This window comes from Lates calcarifer, linkage group LG21, assembly GCF_001640805.2.
Source record: "Lates calcarifer isolate ASB-BC8 linkage group LG21, TLL_Latcal_v3, whole genome shotgun sequence".
Lineage (NCBI taxonomy): Eukaryota > Metazoa > Chordata > Actinopteri > Centropomidae > Lates > Lates calcarifer.
The window spans coordinates 16,791,053-16,809,201 of record NC_066853.1 but is presented as its reverse complement, the minus strand read 5'-3'; the positions used below and the strand labels follow the sequence as shown (position 1 = coordinate 16,809,201).

The 18,149-nt window shown below is 39.9% G+C and overlaps 2 protein-coding genes across 2 annotated transcripts; both read left to right on the top strand.

Annotated features, from left to right (window-relative positions):
- The first annotated feature begins 663 nt into the window (after positions 1-663).
- Positions 664-3,561, top strand: or95a1 (odorant receptor, family 95, subfamily A, member 1). The gene has a single exon (XM_051065425.1). The coding sequence runs from the start codon at positions 818-820 to the stop codon at positions 1,862-1,864; it is 1,047 nt and encodes a 348-aa protein (XP_050921382.1). The 5' UTR covers positions 664-817; the 3' UTR covers positions 1,865-3,561.
- Positions 3,562-4,079: 518 nt separating this feature from the next.
- Positions 4,080-16,609, top strand: p4ha3 (prolyl 4-hydroxylase, alpha polypeptide III). Its single transcript, XM_018665371.2, has 13 exons — positions 4,080-4,427; positions 5,604-5,758; positions 5,890-6,113; positions 9,204-9,353; positions 9,437-9,488; positions 9,606-9,763; positions 10,684-10,860; positions 12,995-13,059; positions 13,147-13,306; positions 13,445-13,507; positions 13,990-14,058; positions 14,818-14,914; positions 15,964-16,609. The coding sequence occupies exons 1-13, from the start codon at positions 4,237-4,239 to the stop codon at positions 16,032-16,034; spliced, it is 1,632 nt and encodes a 543-aa protein (XP_018520887.1). The 5' UTR covers positions 4,080-4,236; the 3' UTR covers positions 16,035-16,609.
- Positions 16,610-18,149: the final 1,540 nt, after the last annotated feature.

Genomic DNA, 18,149 nt, shown 5'->3' with positions numbered 1-18,149 from the left:
CTTGACATTTATATGACATTTTTGTTAGCACTTCATTAGCCAATTAACCTCATTATCATCAAGCATCTTTATCTAAAGTTTGTGTAACATCAGAGGCCTGGGACAATGGTACTGGAAATTTTATAGCCAGTTTTTATGAAAAACCCATTCACAAATATTTTATAAGTAACATTACTGCCAGACCAGGCAAGAAAAAATATTTGAGACCTTTGAAAATGCATTGAATAATTTTAGATACCTTTAACCTTTTGTCAGAAGAAAGAAGCAAAAAATGGGTTTTGCCTGGGTTTATCACTTTGCTTGAGGGTTCTCACAAAGTTCAGTAGAACATCACTTGTGACTTGCTGTGGACTTGTGTGTCTGCTAAACACTTATGTGGCACATAAACAGGTTTAGAACTTCTTTCTACAAACCATGTTATACAAGACTATCAGCCCATTAGGCCATTTCCCCACTGAAATCTGTTGATAACGAGAAACATAACGCTTTGTGACGATAGCATGAAATTAATGCATCTCTGGAGGAATCAGGGCTGAGACCCACAGTTGTTGTTCATTGAAGACAGGTTTTATGATAAGAAGAATAGAAATCTGAACTCCTCTGACTGATGAAGATATTTGTAGGTGAGTGGGGTGCTCTGTTATTCTGAATGTTGGATGTGAATTCAGTTACAGTGCAAGCAGTCTGTTTTAAAGACAAGGCAGTGTTTATTATTTCTCATAATGTTGGGGTTTTACCAGTCATGTATTATTATGTTTGGGGTAGACATCAGGTTTATTTTGTTCTAAATTTAATTCCACTTAGATAATTAATATGCATGTTTTATGTATTTAATGTATTTCTCATGATGTATATAGACCTTTCATTTATGTCCTTGCTCTTTAACAGGTGTGCTCAAGTGCACAGTTGCAAAATGCAGAATCTGACTGATCTTCTCGCCAATGCAACATCCCATAAAAGCCTGTCGTTGATCATTAAGGTGTGTGTGGTTATCCCCTTCTTCTGCTTCTTCCTGTGCTGTATTGTTGTCATGCTGCACATCTTTGCCTCTCACAGGCAGCTCCTGGACACGTCCCGTTACATCCTGTTTGCCTACATGCTGATCAACGACACCCTCCAGCTCATGTCCTCTGTGCTGCTCTTCCTGTTTGTCATGGGTCAGGTGAAATTTGCTATCATCTACTGTGTCCCCCTGCTGTTAATATCCACCGCCACTTTCCAGAACACACCCTTAATCCTGGCGACCATGTCACTGGAGCGTTATGTTGCTATTTGCTATCCCCTGCAGTGCCCGGCCACCTGGCGCTCAGACCGCATCTGGATCATTATCCTGTCTCTCTGGTTCATCAGCTGTATCTTCCCCATTATTGACTATTCAATCGGGAAAAGTGATCCTGCTCTGGACGTCCTCTCTACCCCCGTGCTTTGCAAAACCACTGCTATCTACTCATCTCCACTCCAGATGTTGTTCAGAGCTGCTATAAACGTGCTCTTCTTTGCAGTGGTGGCTGTCATCATTCTCTTTACGTACGTGAGAATCCTGCTGGAGACCAGGAAGCTGAGACAGGACAGAGCATCTGTGAACAAAGCTATGCACACTGTGCTGCTACACGGCTTTCAGCTGCTGCTGTGCATGCTGGCCTTCACTCACCCCATCACTGAGAGTCTCATAGTGCTCCACGCTAACTGGCTACCCGAAGACATCGCCTTTTTTAATTACTTCTGTTTCATCCTAATCCCACGCTTTCTCAGTCCGCTCATCTACGGCTTTAGAGATCAGAGTCTGAGGGGCTACATTGGGAAAAAATTCGTCTGCTGCTCAAACAATGTCAAACCCAGAATCAGCAACTTTTTTGCTTCCTGAACTGGCTGATTTAGTTTTTCACTGAGCTGCCAACGTAATACACAAACATCACATGATGTCTTTGTGATGTATAAACAGGGTATCTGGACAAGGTCTTAAAAAGTCTTAAAAGACAGGCTCACAATTTTTCAAGACTGTCTTAAAACAAAAGTCAGGTGCACATATAAGCTTTGGAACGGGTTTTTCAGGTGCTATTCATTCCTCCTGTTCATAGTGGCCATTAAGAGATGCTTTTCCAATGCACTCTCATTGTAAGTGACAATGTCCACAATCCTTGTTCTGAGTAAAAATGTATTTCCAAGTTTACGTGAGGCTTCTGTCATACACTATGAGGCTTCAGCAGCCTGAATTAGACATATCAAGGTAATATCTTTCAAACTGATTCTTTTTGGTATTAAAACTTATGTGCAGCTGATTGCTGTATTAAAACAGATTTGACAAATTGTGAATCTATCCTTTAAAAAGCACTGAATTTAAAAGTTGTAACAACAGTTAATTGTACTGTTCAATCCCTCAGCATCACCAGCAAACACTGTCACTACGGCAGCTACAGTGGCTATAGGAGGCTCATTGTCTCGTTAATGGAAAATGAATTTTTTTTTTTTTTCTTTGTCCACTGGGCCTCTGGATCCAGGTCATAGTAATTTAAGTAACTGTATCAGTAGAAACTGGTGTTATGTAATGATGGGAAGAACTGAAATAAATATAGTATAGTAATTAATTATTATTTGACATATCATGCCTACTTGTTTTCCATCATAGTTTAATATTTGGGACAGTATGATCATGGAAACAGGTATTAAATTGCATTCTATATGATATTAAAAAGTCTAATATTTAACCGGCAGCAATCCTGTTAAAATATTTACTGTCCTCATGCATAAAGGGAGTGGACAATACAATGCTAATATAAAGATTTACAGACTATTAAAACATTTATGATACTTGGACACCCATATCTAAGCTCTAAACAAGAATTAATCAGGAATTGACTAAACCTCGTGTGCACTCTGCTGCCCTATGAATGCAATCATTGCACCACTTTTTGGGACATGATCAGCACTTCTATAGATCCATCACAGTTAAATATAAACCAGGCAGGGTCTGTAAAGCTGTGCCAGTAAAGGTTACTCCACTGTGTGAGTGAATTTCAGGTATCATTCTGGCACCTGCCCTGGGATTCATCCTCTCTCATTGAGCATGCAATGCTGATCATGCAGGTTTATGATTAACTACATGACTGAGGTACAGTCAAGCTAATGCTAGAGTTTATGACAGATATCCAAAAGTCTAAAATCACAAAAATAATGTGGATGTTGTCTTTCAAGCCCATTTTGCAGATTAGCACACAAATCAGTGTGCCGTTCCCAGGGAGCAGAACTGTTATATGAATGTATGCATTTCTGAGGATACTTATTGTATGGTGACAGCAATATAAATATCCAAATCAACAGTGATACACGATGTAACCCTGCAAACCACCGTCTGCTTCGGGGGCCCTAAATATGCAGTGAAGGTGTGTCTTTTTTATCACAATTTAGGCATGTATAAAAGGAGTATCTTTTTGTGCTGGTTTTACACATGCACAGTCCATAAGAGGGAGATTATACTGAACAGATATCTATGAACCAGACAATTTATTTCGTTGGACATTTTTGTGAATTCTTATCAGAAAGTTGGTTACAGAGGTTTGTTTTGTTCAGAAATAAAGTGGTTACTTGTAAAATCCTTGTATACTGGATGTTTTTCTTAGTGTGCAGTACATCACATCATATCCATACGCCATTGTACCTGAAACTCCTTAAAGCACAGATTTCTCTTCTCAGCGGTCTTTATTGTAGAGCCTCTGTACCACTTGGTTGTTGTACAGAACTTTCGCCTGCAGGTGTCGCTGTGAGTCCAAACATAACACCCGTGTGCACCTAACTTAGTTAAAGCAAATTAAACCTTTGTAGCCCACTGTAACGCATTAAAATGACATTTTAAAGCATATATACACAATAAAGGTGATAAAATAATTATAGCCTAACATGAAATAATGTATTTGTATGAAACCAGGCTCAAACCGAATGGGCAGCTCGTTTAATCAGAATCTGGACCTAAACTCCATGAAGTGTTTTGTATTCCTGTTATTATAGAGCAAATACAACTGTCGGATGAAAGCAGTCATGAGAAACCAATTGCCCCGATTGAATTTGGGCTGGAGGCCGGACAGTGAAAGCTGATCCCAGATCTGAGGGAGATCCCCGTGTGGACGGTGAAGTCACGTTTGATTCTCACAGAGAGAGCCAGGAGCGAGACCTGAGGATCCTCAGGGCTCGAACATTGGAGAAGAAAGGGGGATAACTAAAAGTTTGTTTTCTGCACTGGAGATGAATTGTCTTACGTGTGTTTACTTTAGTTGGGGTCTCCTCCTGCTTGTAGTTGTGATCCCCGTGTCTTTGGGAGAAATGTACACATCGCTGCTGAACGTGAAGCAGGCGATCAGTGTTGAACGGAAGCTGATCGATTACTTGAGAATTTACATTGACCACGAGCTGGAGAGGCTCGAGGACATCAAACGGTGAGTGACATGCTTTCTTCAGAGAGATGAGAACTTCGTTCATATCCCCAGAGTTTTGAATTGAAGATTTTAAAGGAAAAATCCACTCTTTTCAGTTCACAGCTCTGTTTTGGTTTGACTGTGGCCATGATATCATCCAGTGACCAAACCTGGAGCTGCTCCACACACTGAATAATAATGGAACAAGTTTTTGGACATTATGATAAGTGCACATGTGGCGGTTTTACAAGGATTTGGTCACATATTCAGATGCACAGCTGGGAATCTTGCATTTAAAATCCATACATTGGTGCCCTGATTTCCAGCTCAATATATTTAACTCATTATTGTGGGAGCAACACAGGATGACTGATGGAGAACAAGAATTATTAAGTCACTTTCCACCAGTTTATACTTATGCTTCAACAGTTTCTCAGTGGAAATGACTGCCACTGGTTTTATGGAAGGACCATGAAACTCGAAACAGTAGCTTAATTGTGGTGGCCTTTTTGTGGTACGGGGTTGGAAAATGAGTTATGTCATGCATCCACTTTTATTGATCTGTTTTGCCACGGTGATAATGGAAATATGATCAAGATTCAAGATTCAAGATTTGTTTTTATTAGTCATTCCTCTGTGCTTGCATCACAATGAAATGCTGTTTCCTCCCAGCCCTGCACTGCACACACAGATATTTAAAAGGTTGCTATGGTTATAAAAGAATAAGGTCAGGACATAAAACCAAATAAAGGAACATACTGAGCTGCTTAAGAGTGCAGCTGAATTACTCAAAATTTAAAAAGAATGCAACTATTTTGTAGGTTACAACTAGTTGAAGAAATAAATATATATACATGTGATTTAAAGCAGCTCTTTATCTTTCAGGCTTGAAAATGTGACCATTGAAAAAACTGCAGCAAAGGAAACCTATTGTATTTTTAATTAAGAATCTTTCTCCTAAATTGAACTGTTTTTTGGGACTGATTTGTATAGTTATTTTCTCTGTATCTGTTGGTTATTTCATTTGAAACCAGTATACCTGAGTATTAATATATTTCTCTCCTTGCTCTGCCTGAAGGACGTTTTCTTTTCTGTGACCAGTTTTTAGGTCTTCAGGAGCACCTTATGGTTCCCAGGATTCACTTCTGCATATGAAACTCACTGGATGCTTACCCTCTTCTCACTTTTTTCACACAGCTTTTATGCCAGAGTTTCTGACCTGCACACTCAACTCTACAAAGGCCCGGGGACAGCGATGGCAAACCCGCTGGTGGCATTCACCCTGATCAAGCGGCTGCATTCAGAGTGGCTGAATGTTGTCTACAGCAACGAAGCCTTGGAGAACGCACAAGGTTGGCTCACTGCCTTCTTCCCAGACACATCTGGTGGTGATAACTAAACCCACCCCCTCCCCCCTCCCCACACTCTTTTCTCCTGTCACCACCCAACCCCCGAATTCACCTTTTGGCCCTTTGCTGTCCAGCCCTCAGGTCCAGTTACGAAGAAGAAGAGGCTGACCTGCCTAAGTTGGAGGACCTCCAGGGGGCAGCTAAAGGGCTGATGAGACTGCAGGATGTGTACGCGCTCCAAGTTGCGAGTCTCGTCAGGGGCCGTTTCCAGAGAGTTACTGATGGAAAGCCTATTGATATCTGCATGCCCACAGTCTCTGTTCCGCTGTCTGGTGATGACTGCTTTCTGGTTGGAAAGGTACACAGTCCATTAGTTTACTGCTTCCTCACATTTTTAAAAATCGAGGTGGAAGGTAGAAGAAGTACTCATATCCTTTATTTAAGAAACAATCCTCTTCAAGTAAAAATTCTTGCATTCAAAATCTGACATATGTAAAGAACAGAGGTACTATCAGCAAAATGAAATGGCCTCTCTAACTGATTACATGCAGTATTACAGGTGGAGGTAGGCTTAACTACTATACATTTAGTGAGTGGTCCCAGGTCTGTGGGTCAGGACCCTCCAGAGAGTCGCAAGATGAATCTGAGCGGTCATAGATGATTAAAGAGAAAGAAAGATGAAAAAGAAAATTCTGATACACAATTTTGTGTTCATTTTTTATATTGAAGAGTTTCATGTCATGGTCTGAGAAAATCTGAGAAATACTCATTGATGAAGCTACTAAACAACAACCAGACTGCTTTTTCTATAAGACAATAAGGTTGGTAACCACAGTTTGATCTTCAACAGATGCTACGATGTTAGATGTTTTTATATCTTAATCTGCAAAGTAACTAAAAACTATGGCTCTAAAATAAATGTAGTGAAGTAAAACATACAATATTTCCCTCTCGAATATGGTGAGGTAGCTCTATGAACTAAAATAAAATGGAAATAGTACACAAGTACCTCAAAATTGTACTTAAGTACAGAACTTGAGTAAATGTCTGCACCACTGCTTATTTGTTACTTCTGGCTTTACTAAAATAACAAGTAGCTAAGGACATATGATATAAATGTGTTGAAACATCTGTCCCCTTTCTGGGTAAAATAATCTCCAAGTGCTCATGTAAACTAATGAAATGGAGAGATATTTGGAAGACAGTGCTGTGAAATTTTCCCTCCCTGATTAACATCCCATTCCATAGGTCTGTCAGTCATTGTGTGGTGGAGATCCAGACCGTCAGCCTGGAAAAAGTGGAATTCTTCCCATTGCGTGCCTGGGAATCCATTTCATGTGAAGATGAATATACTATTCTACAAGTATGAAAGAAAAAAAAAGGCTTCCCCACAGTAGATTCCACTGTTTATGTACGCCGGTGATGTGTAAGGGCAGGGCACTGTGTGGGAGAGACATCTTCTTGTATGGAAAAGACATTATCTCACACAGCAGACATTAAGAAGTGTTTGGAGCGAGGAGCAGAGCTTGCCTTCACTTGTACCAAGGCTGAGATTATCTGAGACAATCTGTAAACAGAGATGCTTAGTTTTAGGGTGTTGTCAGTAAAACAGCTGCCTGCACGTGCTTTTATATGGCTGTTAAACTAGCAGGCTTTGTTAACAACAACTTGTAGCTTTGGTTTCACTGGGAGGGATTTTAAAACAGTTTGAAGTTTCCCTCGGGCAATAAGAAGATCTGCAGAATACTGGCTATTTTTAACAATTCATTGGTTCTTGAGCCCCAGAGAGAATACTGTGAAGTGGATGTAAACCTGTGGTAGGGTAGATAAGGTGGTGTGTTTGATTAGTTGAGTGGTGAGTTTGTGTGTGTGTGTGTGTGTGTGTGTGTGTGTGTGTTTTTTTTTGGGGGTGAAATGCTACACTGGATTTTTTGTTTGTATGCTGTCTGGAGGGGTTGTGGATATAATCTGTGATGGGAGGAGCCACATGCCGCCCTGTTTCTGTGTGGGAGCTGTCAGGTCTTGAGTCAGCACCTACTTAATCAAGTCAAGTCAGCTCTGAAAAGAGGTTTGAAACCATTTGAAGACCAGACCAGACCAGTAGTCAGCATTCATGACTTTGTAAAAATACAGTGTAAGGTATTTCATGATCAACAAACATGTATCTTCATCCACAGTGTGTTTGGCTGAGGACCCCAACAGGTGTCACCTATTAAAGCAACATTATGCAGTTCTTTTACTTTAAAACATTTCAAAATTATGTAAAATTTTCTAGAAAGAGCAGTGCTGCTTTGATTCCACTATGCACACACACACACACACACACACTTCTTGCACTATGTAACCTTGGTTGAATGGGTATGATTTCCCGCAAGCAGTGCCCAACAGTTTCATAAAATGCTTGCATACCACTTTATGGCACTATGTCACACACAGAAGAAGCTGGCTCGGTAATTTATCAACCCCTTTGATGAATTTTGTGTTTGTTGCACAAGCAACCAGTAAAAGCCCAACAACATTTGATGCACCAGTTCTTCTCAGCAAAACTTAGCGTAGCTTTAAATGAGTACTTCACCACTTTAGCACTGCAGATTGTGTCTTCTGTAACATAAAAAAGGATCAAAATTACTGCAGCAGAACCACAGATCAACTTTTTTTCTTCCATGCATTCTTCTTTCTTGTCAAAACCTGGCACCCACGTTACCCACAATGCAACTTGACTGTTCTTTGTGTGTGTTATGCTAAAGGCAGCTAACTTCACTATTACAGATGTAATTATTTATCACATCTTGTAAGTAGTATTAGGTCAAGAAATGCTGTCATCATTATAACTTTTATTTAGACAGGTGTTCTCTCAAAGATCATGACCTTTTTTTGCAAGAGAGACCAGAGTGTGTAATTTCAGGCCACATCATTTCTCTACTGACTAACCCATAACCCTAACCAAAATGACATGCAAAAAGCTTAAAATGCTTTGAAACAACACCAGATTGTCCTTGAAAGTGACATGCTATTCATTTGCAATCCCATGAGATCGTGTAGGCCAGCCGCACACAAGCACTAGCACAAATTTTAAACTTTATATTGTATATTTGTTGCTTATCCAATGTATTTCACAACACATTTCTGCATTCCCCATCAGTGGACAATGCCATTTATTTGTAATTCAATTCAATTGAATTTGAAGTAGCAAAAATGGTTTGGCCCACAGACAGTCCAAATCCAGCATACCAGGCTGACAACATCATGCCAGCCGCATGACGTGATAGACTTGGCAGAAGAAACTGGTCTCATTCTTACTAAAATTATCTCCAGTCTACAAAACCAAAACCTCACAAACTCTGGGAAGCATGCATGCAGCATTTGGCTCATGTTAATTCAGAGACAGATTCTTTTAAAATCGTCCAAACAGTATAATTAAAAGTAACCCAGGTGTTATTTTACACAGGTGGCCTACGAGCAGGAAGACTACTACCACTCAGTGCAGTGGCTGGAGGAGTCAGTGCGTCTCTTCAGGGGAACACGAGGCGAGTGGAGCCCTGAGAATGAGGGGACTTTAGAGGATGCTCTGGATCACTTGGCCTTTTCTCACTTTAAAGTAGGTAGAAAGACACTCAAAAAATGCACATTTGTAAGATGACTGATGGACTGGGCTGCTCTAAATTCCTCTCACTGTTTCAGACAGGAAACGTCTCCTACGCTCTGAGTCTATCTCAGGAGTTACTGCATTACGGTAAATCTTTTTAGTCAAATTGTCCTTTGCACTTAATCCTGACTGTGCTGCATAAACAGTCCCTGAAAAACCCTCTTTACAAGTTGTATCTTTGCCTCTGCGTGTGTTTCTTCTCAGATCCAATGAATGGAAGAGTTTTGCAGAATGTTGAGAAATATGAAAAGCTACTGGGTGCTGATAGTCCTCCCAGGGGCACTGGGTTGAGGAGACCCACATCCAAACATTTAAGGACCAGGGACACTTACGAGAGACTCTGTCAGACCCAAGGCTCTCAGGTATTCATCAGAATGTGTTAGAAAATATATGGAAGGGATCAGGGATAAGTTAATACAACAACCAGAGTATTCTTAACCCTATAATACTAACATTATGGGTAACAGAATTCTGCTTTTTCAATGGGAGTTTATTCCTTAATGGACATACAGTTGTATGCAAAGGTCCCCCCCCCCTGCAAATCTGCTTGGTGAATTGTGTATTTTGTTGTGAGAAGAAAAAAGCACAATACTGCCATTGCAGAGCAGTTCCTAATATTTTGTATTATTTAAATCACATTTGGATGGTACCAAGTGTATACAGCCATGCTAGCCACTTTAAGCTAAATGCTAATATTTATGTTTATTATGTTGGTGGCCACCATCTTAGTTTAATGTGTTGTTGTGCTAATATTTGTTAACCAGAGCCCAACAAGTCCAACTGTGGCTGGTAGGAATGTAGTTGTTCAGACACTATTAAAATATGAAAATGTCAGTGGCTCCAAAGGAAAACTTTGAGGATCATCATAGTCAGTATGATTCATCCTCTGGGTACAATGAATGTCTGTGCAAAAATTCATTACCAATGCATCTAATAGTTGTTGAGATGTTTCAGTCTAGACCAGAATGGTGCTGTACAACTAGCATGGCCAAAAACCAAGAACAATAAGAATTTTCATTGTCATTTAAACATCTCCAAGTTGTTAATCGGATTTGACAAAATTCTCAAGTTCCATCTTTTGTCCAAGTGTTCATCAAGATCTAATTTTGTAATGGGACTTCCCTTGGCCATTAAAGGGCTATAATTATTCTAAAGTCATGTTTGCTTTTAAACTTATGTGGGGACAGAGCAATTCTAAGAGTAATTGTTTGTGGATGAAAAAGAAAAACAATTCTTGTTTTGATCTTGGTAATGGACTTCAGATGCCCGTTTCTCCTAACAGCCAATGCATTTTGAAAACCCCAGACTATTCTGCGACTACTTCACCAACGACAATCCTGGGCTGCTTCTGATGCCAGTAAGACGTGAAGTGCTGAGCCTGCAGCCATATGTGGTCCTGTACCACAACTTCATCACTGACACAGAGGCTGAAGACATCAAGAGGCTTGCCCAGCCAGGAGTAAGTGCCAGCACTGTGCATTCTCCTCATAACTTGTTGGTGGAAACAAAACCATTGTCTTGCCATGTCTGTACAATTAACAACATGCATTTTTTAGTTAATCGAATAGGATCTTCAGATGGTTTTGTAATCCTAAGTTTTCCCAACAAACAGAAGGAATGTACTGTTTCTTCCACATGGGACTCACAAAAAGTGAAGCTGCAAAATCTTTTCTTGGCAAGACCACAGGCTCAAAAGAGGCTGTTTGTTGTTGTGTGTTGTGTTTGTTGAAATCAACAAATAGATTAAGTATAGTAGAGTATCACTTTAACATTTTGCCATTGCCATATGAACACCTTGTACCTTAGTCTCACATTGAAGAATCAGTTAAGCATAGGACTGGCTCTGCTGGTACTACTGCTTATTTTAAGAATTTTCTCAGCGCATTTTTATATTCCTCTATCCCAGATGTTTTCTTTGCTGAAATTACAAGTGTAATCAAATTGGTAGCTTTTAATAGGACTATAAAGTTGTCACCTGTAGTGAAGTCTGAAATGGAGATATTTTACCTAAGTCAATCTTTTATAGACTACCTTCAAGAGGGCACGCAGTGCGGTATATGCAAGTGCAACGGCTGGTGTCAAATGACATATGCTGTGGTTTGGCAGGACACAACAGTTCATTTTGCTGAATGAAATAAGAACAATACTCATGAGATGCCATCCACCACATTTCATAACTGTCACTTTTTGCATAATGAGTACTTTTTCTTTTGATATTTATTTTGATAAGTACATTTTTCTTATTAAACATCCCTGTGATGTGCAAAGTAAACTGAACTTGACATTTATTAGATCAGGAGGACTGATGTTTATCAAAAGGGATGTATTGTAAATATTACTTTTGCATACATTTCCTGATTTGCTGTGGGGCTCTCAGGCTGCTGGGGTCTAAGCCAACTGTGCACCTTTTCCTGCTGGAAAGATCTTGGAAAGACCCTATGGAGGAAGAGTTGGTCTGCTTCCAAACATTTAGCATGGCTTAAAGGAGTGAAGGATACATTACTATGAAAACTTGGCTGAGAGCCTCAAACTGTCCAAATTATCCTGCTGGGCTCTGCTGGTAAATATTCAGTCCATTATCATTGAGCTTCAGCATCTCTCTAAACACAAGTGAAAATTTAATGAAAGCTATTGTGCTTTGTCCTCAGTGCTCCTCATGGTATGCTGATTCAGTTACTTCAGGGAATATTTGGTGGGCTAACTCAAGTGCTGCCCTATAGTTTCTGTGAGGTTTTGGCATTGTTCAATGAGTTTTCCATCCTTTGCTCAGATGGAAACCCCTGTATTTATTTCATCATTATGTCAGCTTGTGGGTTGATTGAAAACAGGCCCAGGGTATGGTATTAGTTTGGAGCAGTGAGCAACATTCATTCACCATGAGCATGGTTTATACTTCACGATCCCTGGAAACCAGAAAGAACACAGATCTGCCATTGTATAGGTTTTTGAGATTAATTGATGTGGGAAATAATTTGTTGACTTCATTTTTTTGTGTGTTTTACCTTTTGAAATTTTTTTTGTAAACCCTTTAGAGTTGAATGAAGTAATGTCTCTGGTGGTCTCAGGGTGCCTGGATGTTGTACCAGTTTTATGTGCCCGCTGTAAATTGAAAAACATGTATGACATAAAAGGAAGGCAGTGTGACAATTTCACTGTCCAAATAAATCACAGAGGCTCAGTTTTAAGAAACGAATACTTGGTCCAGAACATCTGTACTTCCCTAGCCTCTCTTCCAGACTCAGAATTTGAGGTCCACTTTGACAAGTTGCACAGTAACACAAAATGAAACTTTACCTGTGGGGAAAGTAGTATATCTGCACCACACTGGTGAAGGTCTGTACATTTTTACATCCCTCTTGCCAAGATTGATCATTTGTTATCCAAAACAAGATGGGAAGATTAATGCAAATCCATCGTCGTGGCAGTTTTTTTATTTTCTCTTATCTGCTCGCAGTTTTCGTTTTGGACAAGTCATTGGAGCATATTTTCATGTTATTATTCACACATTGTCAGGGCTTGCAGCTGGACATCAAAGCTTGGCTCCTGTAACAATCACAAAACATAAGGTGCTGTTTTCTGTCTTTGCTAACAAGTTGAGAAGGTCCGTGGTGGCAGCTGGAGAGAAACAAGCAACAGCAGACTATCGCATCAGCAAGAGGTACAAATTACTTCCAATACTTTATAGTTATTTACAACAAGCATGCAAATGATTGAAACCCTTATAAAAACCTTTATACATTTCTAGTGCATGGCTGAAGGACTCAGCACACTCCATTGTCGGGAAGCTGGACCAGAGGATCTCCATGCTCACAGGTCTGAATGTTCAGCATCCGTATGGCGAGTACCTCCAAGTGGTGAATTATGGGATCGGTGGCCATTATGAGCCTCACTTTGACCATGCTACAGTAAGTTGATTGTTAGACCTGTTTAACAAGTTCCAGTTCTTTTTTTGTATCGATATAAACTTTGTGTGTTTATTGTGATTACATTTATAATGATTTACTGCTGTTTTGTAATGTGTTTTTACATTTCCCTGCAACCAGTCACCTTCGAGTCCTGTGTTCAAGCTGAAAACTGGGAATCGAGTGGCAACCTTCATGATATATGTGAGTGAAAACTTACTCTAGCTATTTCCTGACCCTGTATGACCCAGACAGCAGCCAGAGGTTCTTGGGCAGGTTCCTGTTGGCTGATTCAAAGTCTAAATTAAAAACAAAGAGGTCAGGCCTTTGCCACGACTGCTGCAAGACTTTGGAACAACCTGCCTGAGAAACTCAGACTGTATTTGACCTCACTGCCTAAATGACACTTTAATAGATGTTCTATCATGCAACAAATGGAAACCACACTCTAATTTATGTCTGTGACCTATTAAACAGTCCACTTCTACAATTTTGCCTTTAAATTTCTCATTTGTTCTTTTTATGTCTTATTATGATAAAAATCCAGTGTGATAATCTGAGTAAACTTGGAGAGTGATAACAAAAAGAATGGCTTTTTGTGAGGCAGCGCAGCAGACTGAGTGGCTTTTCATAACAAGAGCGCATAAACACAAGACACAACTCTGAAGGAATGTCCTTTTCCACAGCTCAGCTCTGTCGAGGCAGGTGGGTCCACAGCTTTCATCTACGCCAACTTCAGTGCTCCTGTCGTGGAGGTAAACACACACTGCAAATGTCTCAGGATTAACTAAAGCCAGTCTCTTTTGTCTTTTTTTGCCTTGAGCTAGAGAATTTTCACCTCTCTCACATCCTCTGGTGCAGCTGTCAAAATGCTAAAAGGTCAGATCATAGCAACAACAGCCATAGCATTTTTTTACCCACAAAACTGCTGTTACACTATAGTAGAGCCTCAGTGAAGGTTGTAGCTGTTTTTTGGGGGGTTGATAAATTATTTGCAATGGAAGGTTTACCAGTCCATTCCTGTAGTTTGACCTTTAATTTTACAGACATTTCACTTCCGAAATAACCAAATCTCATAAACTGATAAAATAACGAAAAAACCCCAACAACTTAGAAACGTTTAACACTTTAAATTCAACTCTGTCTGAGATTTGTAGATTGAAGCTTAATTACTTATTCACAGAAAAATACTCATTACTCATTAACCACTCTCTACCCACTTGTGTCTGTTTTCACTGAGCCTGCACATTGTCTATTGTCTGATTTCTGTGTTAAATATGTGTATGCCCATATCTGTTACTTTATTTCTGTCATTTCATTTAAATAAAAGGAAATTACTGTAAAGGATATTTCCAATATTTTAAAGATAAAATGATTAATCAATTAACCAGGAGAATAATTGTGAGATTAATCTATATTGAACATAATTGTTAGTTGTGACCTTAGTTTGTACCATACCACGTTTCTCACTTATTTTAAGTGTTTCTTTAAGTGTGTCTTTTTTCATATCACAGAGAGCTGCCATCTTCTGGTGGAATCTCCACAGAAATGGTCAAGGAGACGTAGACACCCTGCATGCTGGCTGCCCTGTGCTTATTGGGGACAAATGGGGTAAGACTCAGTAGATTCCAGGTATGATGTGATGGTGTAGTAGAAGCCAAAAAGTGATGTAAATATGGAAAAAAGCAGGTCACTGCACTATGAGACCTCTTATTATTATTAAAAGCATTTGAGTTTTTTTGCAGTTATATCATGCTGTGTTTTCCAGTGTTCCTGTCATACAGGAGCTAATGCACAACAGTTAGGCCACATCTGTGCTGCATTATGCATTTAGAGATGTTACAGAGTGCAGTTTAGACACTGAGGGCTCATCTTGGAAGCTAAACATCTGCTGCCGGTTGGCTCAGCCCTTGAACTCCCAATGCTGAAAATGTGTGTTAGGGATGCAGTTAAATTGAAAGAAGGATATTAATCATTCACAGAGCAGCTGCAGAAGCATTTGGTGGCTGTGTTGTTCTTAGCAACCATATATATTATCAGGAATGAAAGTTAAGGCTTTATTTTACCAGTGGTGGAATAAGTATTCTGGCATTATAACAATACCACAGTCTAATAATATGCTTTTACAAGTAAAAATCCTGCATTTAAAATTCTACTTCTGTAAGCCATGTGGAAGTTTTGCAAACAAAATGTACTTATAGTATCAGAAGTAAAGGTACATGTTCTGCACAAGTGTTTTATTATTATCGTATTTATAAAATTGAAATATTATTGTCATTTTAATCAGCATTTTACTTTAACAATTGTTTACATTGTTTGAGTGTTCAATCATCAGTAATATTTAATGATATGGTAATAGGTTTGTATACACAGTCTTTATCTGCAGAGTGACCTGTAACTATAGCTGTTGAATAAATGTCTCCCTCTGAAATGGTAGGGGAGATATAAGTACAAAATAGTAGCAAAGGAAAATAAATGTGTTGTGCTTGTTTAACAACTTGTACTTTAGTGCTTCAGTTTATAGTACTTGAGTGAATGGACTTTGTTACTTTCTTCCATTGTAGTTTTCAAACACAATTATCCAAAAGTTTGAAAGATGCCCTTGCATCTTTCAAACAAGAAAAATGAATCTATTGAATGAATTTGTCTTTATGTTCCAGTGGCAAACAAATGGATCCATGAGTATGGCCAAGAGTTCCAACATCGCTGCAGCCTGAATCCTGAAGAGTGAGAGGGGTGGAGCATTAGCTGGGCCCCTTGGAGTACAAGAGCCAGCCTCTACAATTGAGAGGCACACTTACAGGCAAAGTGAATGAGGCAGCCAAAAGAGTGAACACACAGTCAAGGGAGGTGGGAGCCATGAAGGGGCAGCCTGCATCTGTGATTGGAGACCCGGGCCCCAGGGAGCCCGGAGCGTGCAGCAGACACTGCTGCAGTGGACGTGGATAGCACAACGCCGAGAGGCGGGGTGGAGGAGGAGTGGGGCAGCTGGAAATCGGCCCCCAGAGGCCACATGCTCTCTTGCTCCTACTGGCCAGTTCCTGCAGATGGAGAGAGGCCTCCGTCTTCACACACTGTGCTGGTTTCAGTTAACTGTGCAAGGCTGTTTACCTCCTGCTTGCTTAAAAACTAAAATCTTATGCAGCTCTCTTCCCACACTGGGCCCACTCAGGGTCTGTCATTACAAATCAGCACAGCTGAACTTTGTGCAGACTCTCAGAACGGTATTTTACAATGTGTAGATGCTGAATTCACAAAGATACTAAATAAATGTCTCTTCTGGATATGGATAAAAATTTGATACTGCATGAGTGATAATACTTCACTGACATGTGGCTCAAGCAGATACAGAATGTGTTCTACAGGGAAGAAAAAATACTTTATGACTTATCCACAGAGAATTTGAAGTTCTTGTGTGCACTGTCATCACAGGCCTCGGGACTGCATTTCAGATTGGTGCTGTGAGTCAAAGGAACCAGTCATTGTGACTGTGCCTGTTCATTCCCAGCTGACTGAATGATGTGGTCATCGCTGCCTGTGGGAAATTCTCTCAATTTGATTTGATTTAACTAACTGTCTAATGGAACAAATGAACCAGATCTGTCAGCCTCTTGTTAAGCTTCAGAGGCTGGTTGTCATTAATCATGTTCATCTGCACGCCCAGTGATTGTGAACCCTTCTGCTCCAGACTTCATGTCTGAGCTCACACAACCAACACTGTCTGCATACCACTCAGATATCTCAGATATCTGTGTCTAAGTAGGTCATAACCCAATGTAAAACAGAGTGAGACGGGTCATACAAAGTATTGAAATTCATCGTATAAACAGCAGGCCTCTCTATATGTGACTTTTGTGGGACTTCCTGCTGCTTTAGTGGCAGAGATTGGTGAAAGTGAAAGAGGAAGGAGATGAAATAATACCTCTGCTTGCCCACAGCAACAAGTTTTCTTTCCAGCTCGCCACAATGTACACAAACAGACTCATTCTTAATGCAGACACTAACACACAGAAAACATAAGCACAGGCCATGTACTGGATACATATTGCACATTCCTGCAGCAGGACTTGATTATTTTCCCTGCAAAATGATGGATAATCTGGTTAATCTGTTTGACTGCAGCTGTTAATATGAGATTTGTGCTATTAAAAACACAGTTTTAGCTATATTTAGACTCAAAATAAGCTCTGAGACCATGAGCTTATTTAGTCACAAAAAGTGGACACAATATTGTCAAGAAACTTCTATGGTTATATTGATAGAAACACATATTGTAGCTGCTAGTTGGGACTTATCTTTTCACAGGACCATCTCAAAACCTGTAACCTCACTTTTCCCAGAATTCAAAGGGCTTCATTCTGGTTTTTGCCTATGCACCCTCAGTGACCCTGACTGTTACCATGATCACCACAACAAACATGGCTGCAGAGGGACTTGTTGCTAAGCAAGAGGGTAGTCCAAACTACCTAGAGCACACATGACTAGATCACAGGTCTACTTCAGCTCATTGTCAAGTATATACAGTAATTCTGCACATTGAAAGGCAGAGTTTTTAGCACTTTAGGAATCTACCTAACTTATGGGAAAAATGACAATAAGCTGATTACTTGTTAAACAGGCAGTGGCTGACAGACAGAAGTGTCTAGAAAAACAGAGAACACAACAGGTTGAAGAAAGAAAGAAAATCACTACATAGTTCTGTTAGTAAGCAGCCGCCTAACAATAATGGAAAGATCAGTGCCTCCCTCTGCTGGTGATGTTAAAGGGTTGCATGGAGTCTGCTGTTTCACTCTGTTAAAATGTGTATGGTGCTTTCATAGATATTAATTAGTCTTAATTGCATAAC

Bases quoted from the DNA above. Each gene is read 5' to 3' on its own strand.
- or95a1 (XM_051065425.1), top strand. From the start codon at position 818: ATGTTTTATGTATTTAATGTATTTCTCATGATGTATATAGACCTTTCA.
- p4ha3 (XM_018665371.2), top strand. From the start codon at position 4,237: ATGAATTGTCTTACGTGTGTTTACTTTAGTTGGGGTCTCCTCCTGCTT. The intron at 4,428-5,603 runs GTGAGTGACATG...TTTTTCACACAG, and splicing joins AGGCTCGAGGACATCAAACG to CTTTTATGCCAGAGTTTCTG. The intron at 9,354-9,436 runs GTAGGTAGAAAG...TCACTGTTTCAG, and splicing joins TGGCCTTTTCTCACTTTAAA to ACAGGAAACGTCTCCTACGC.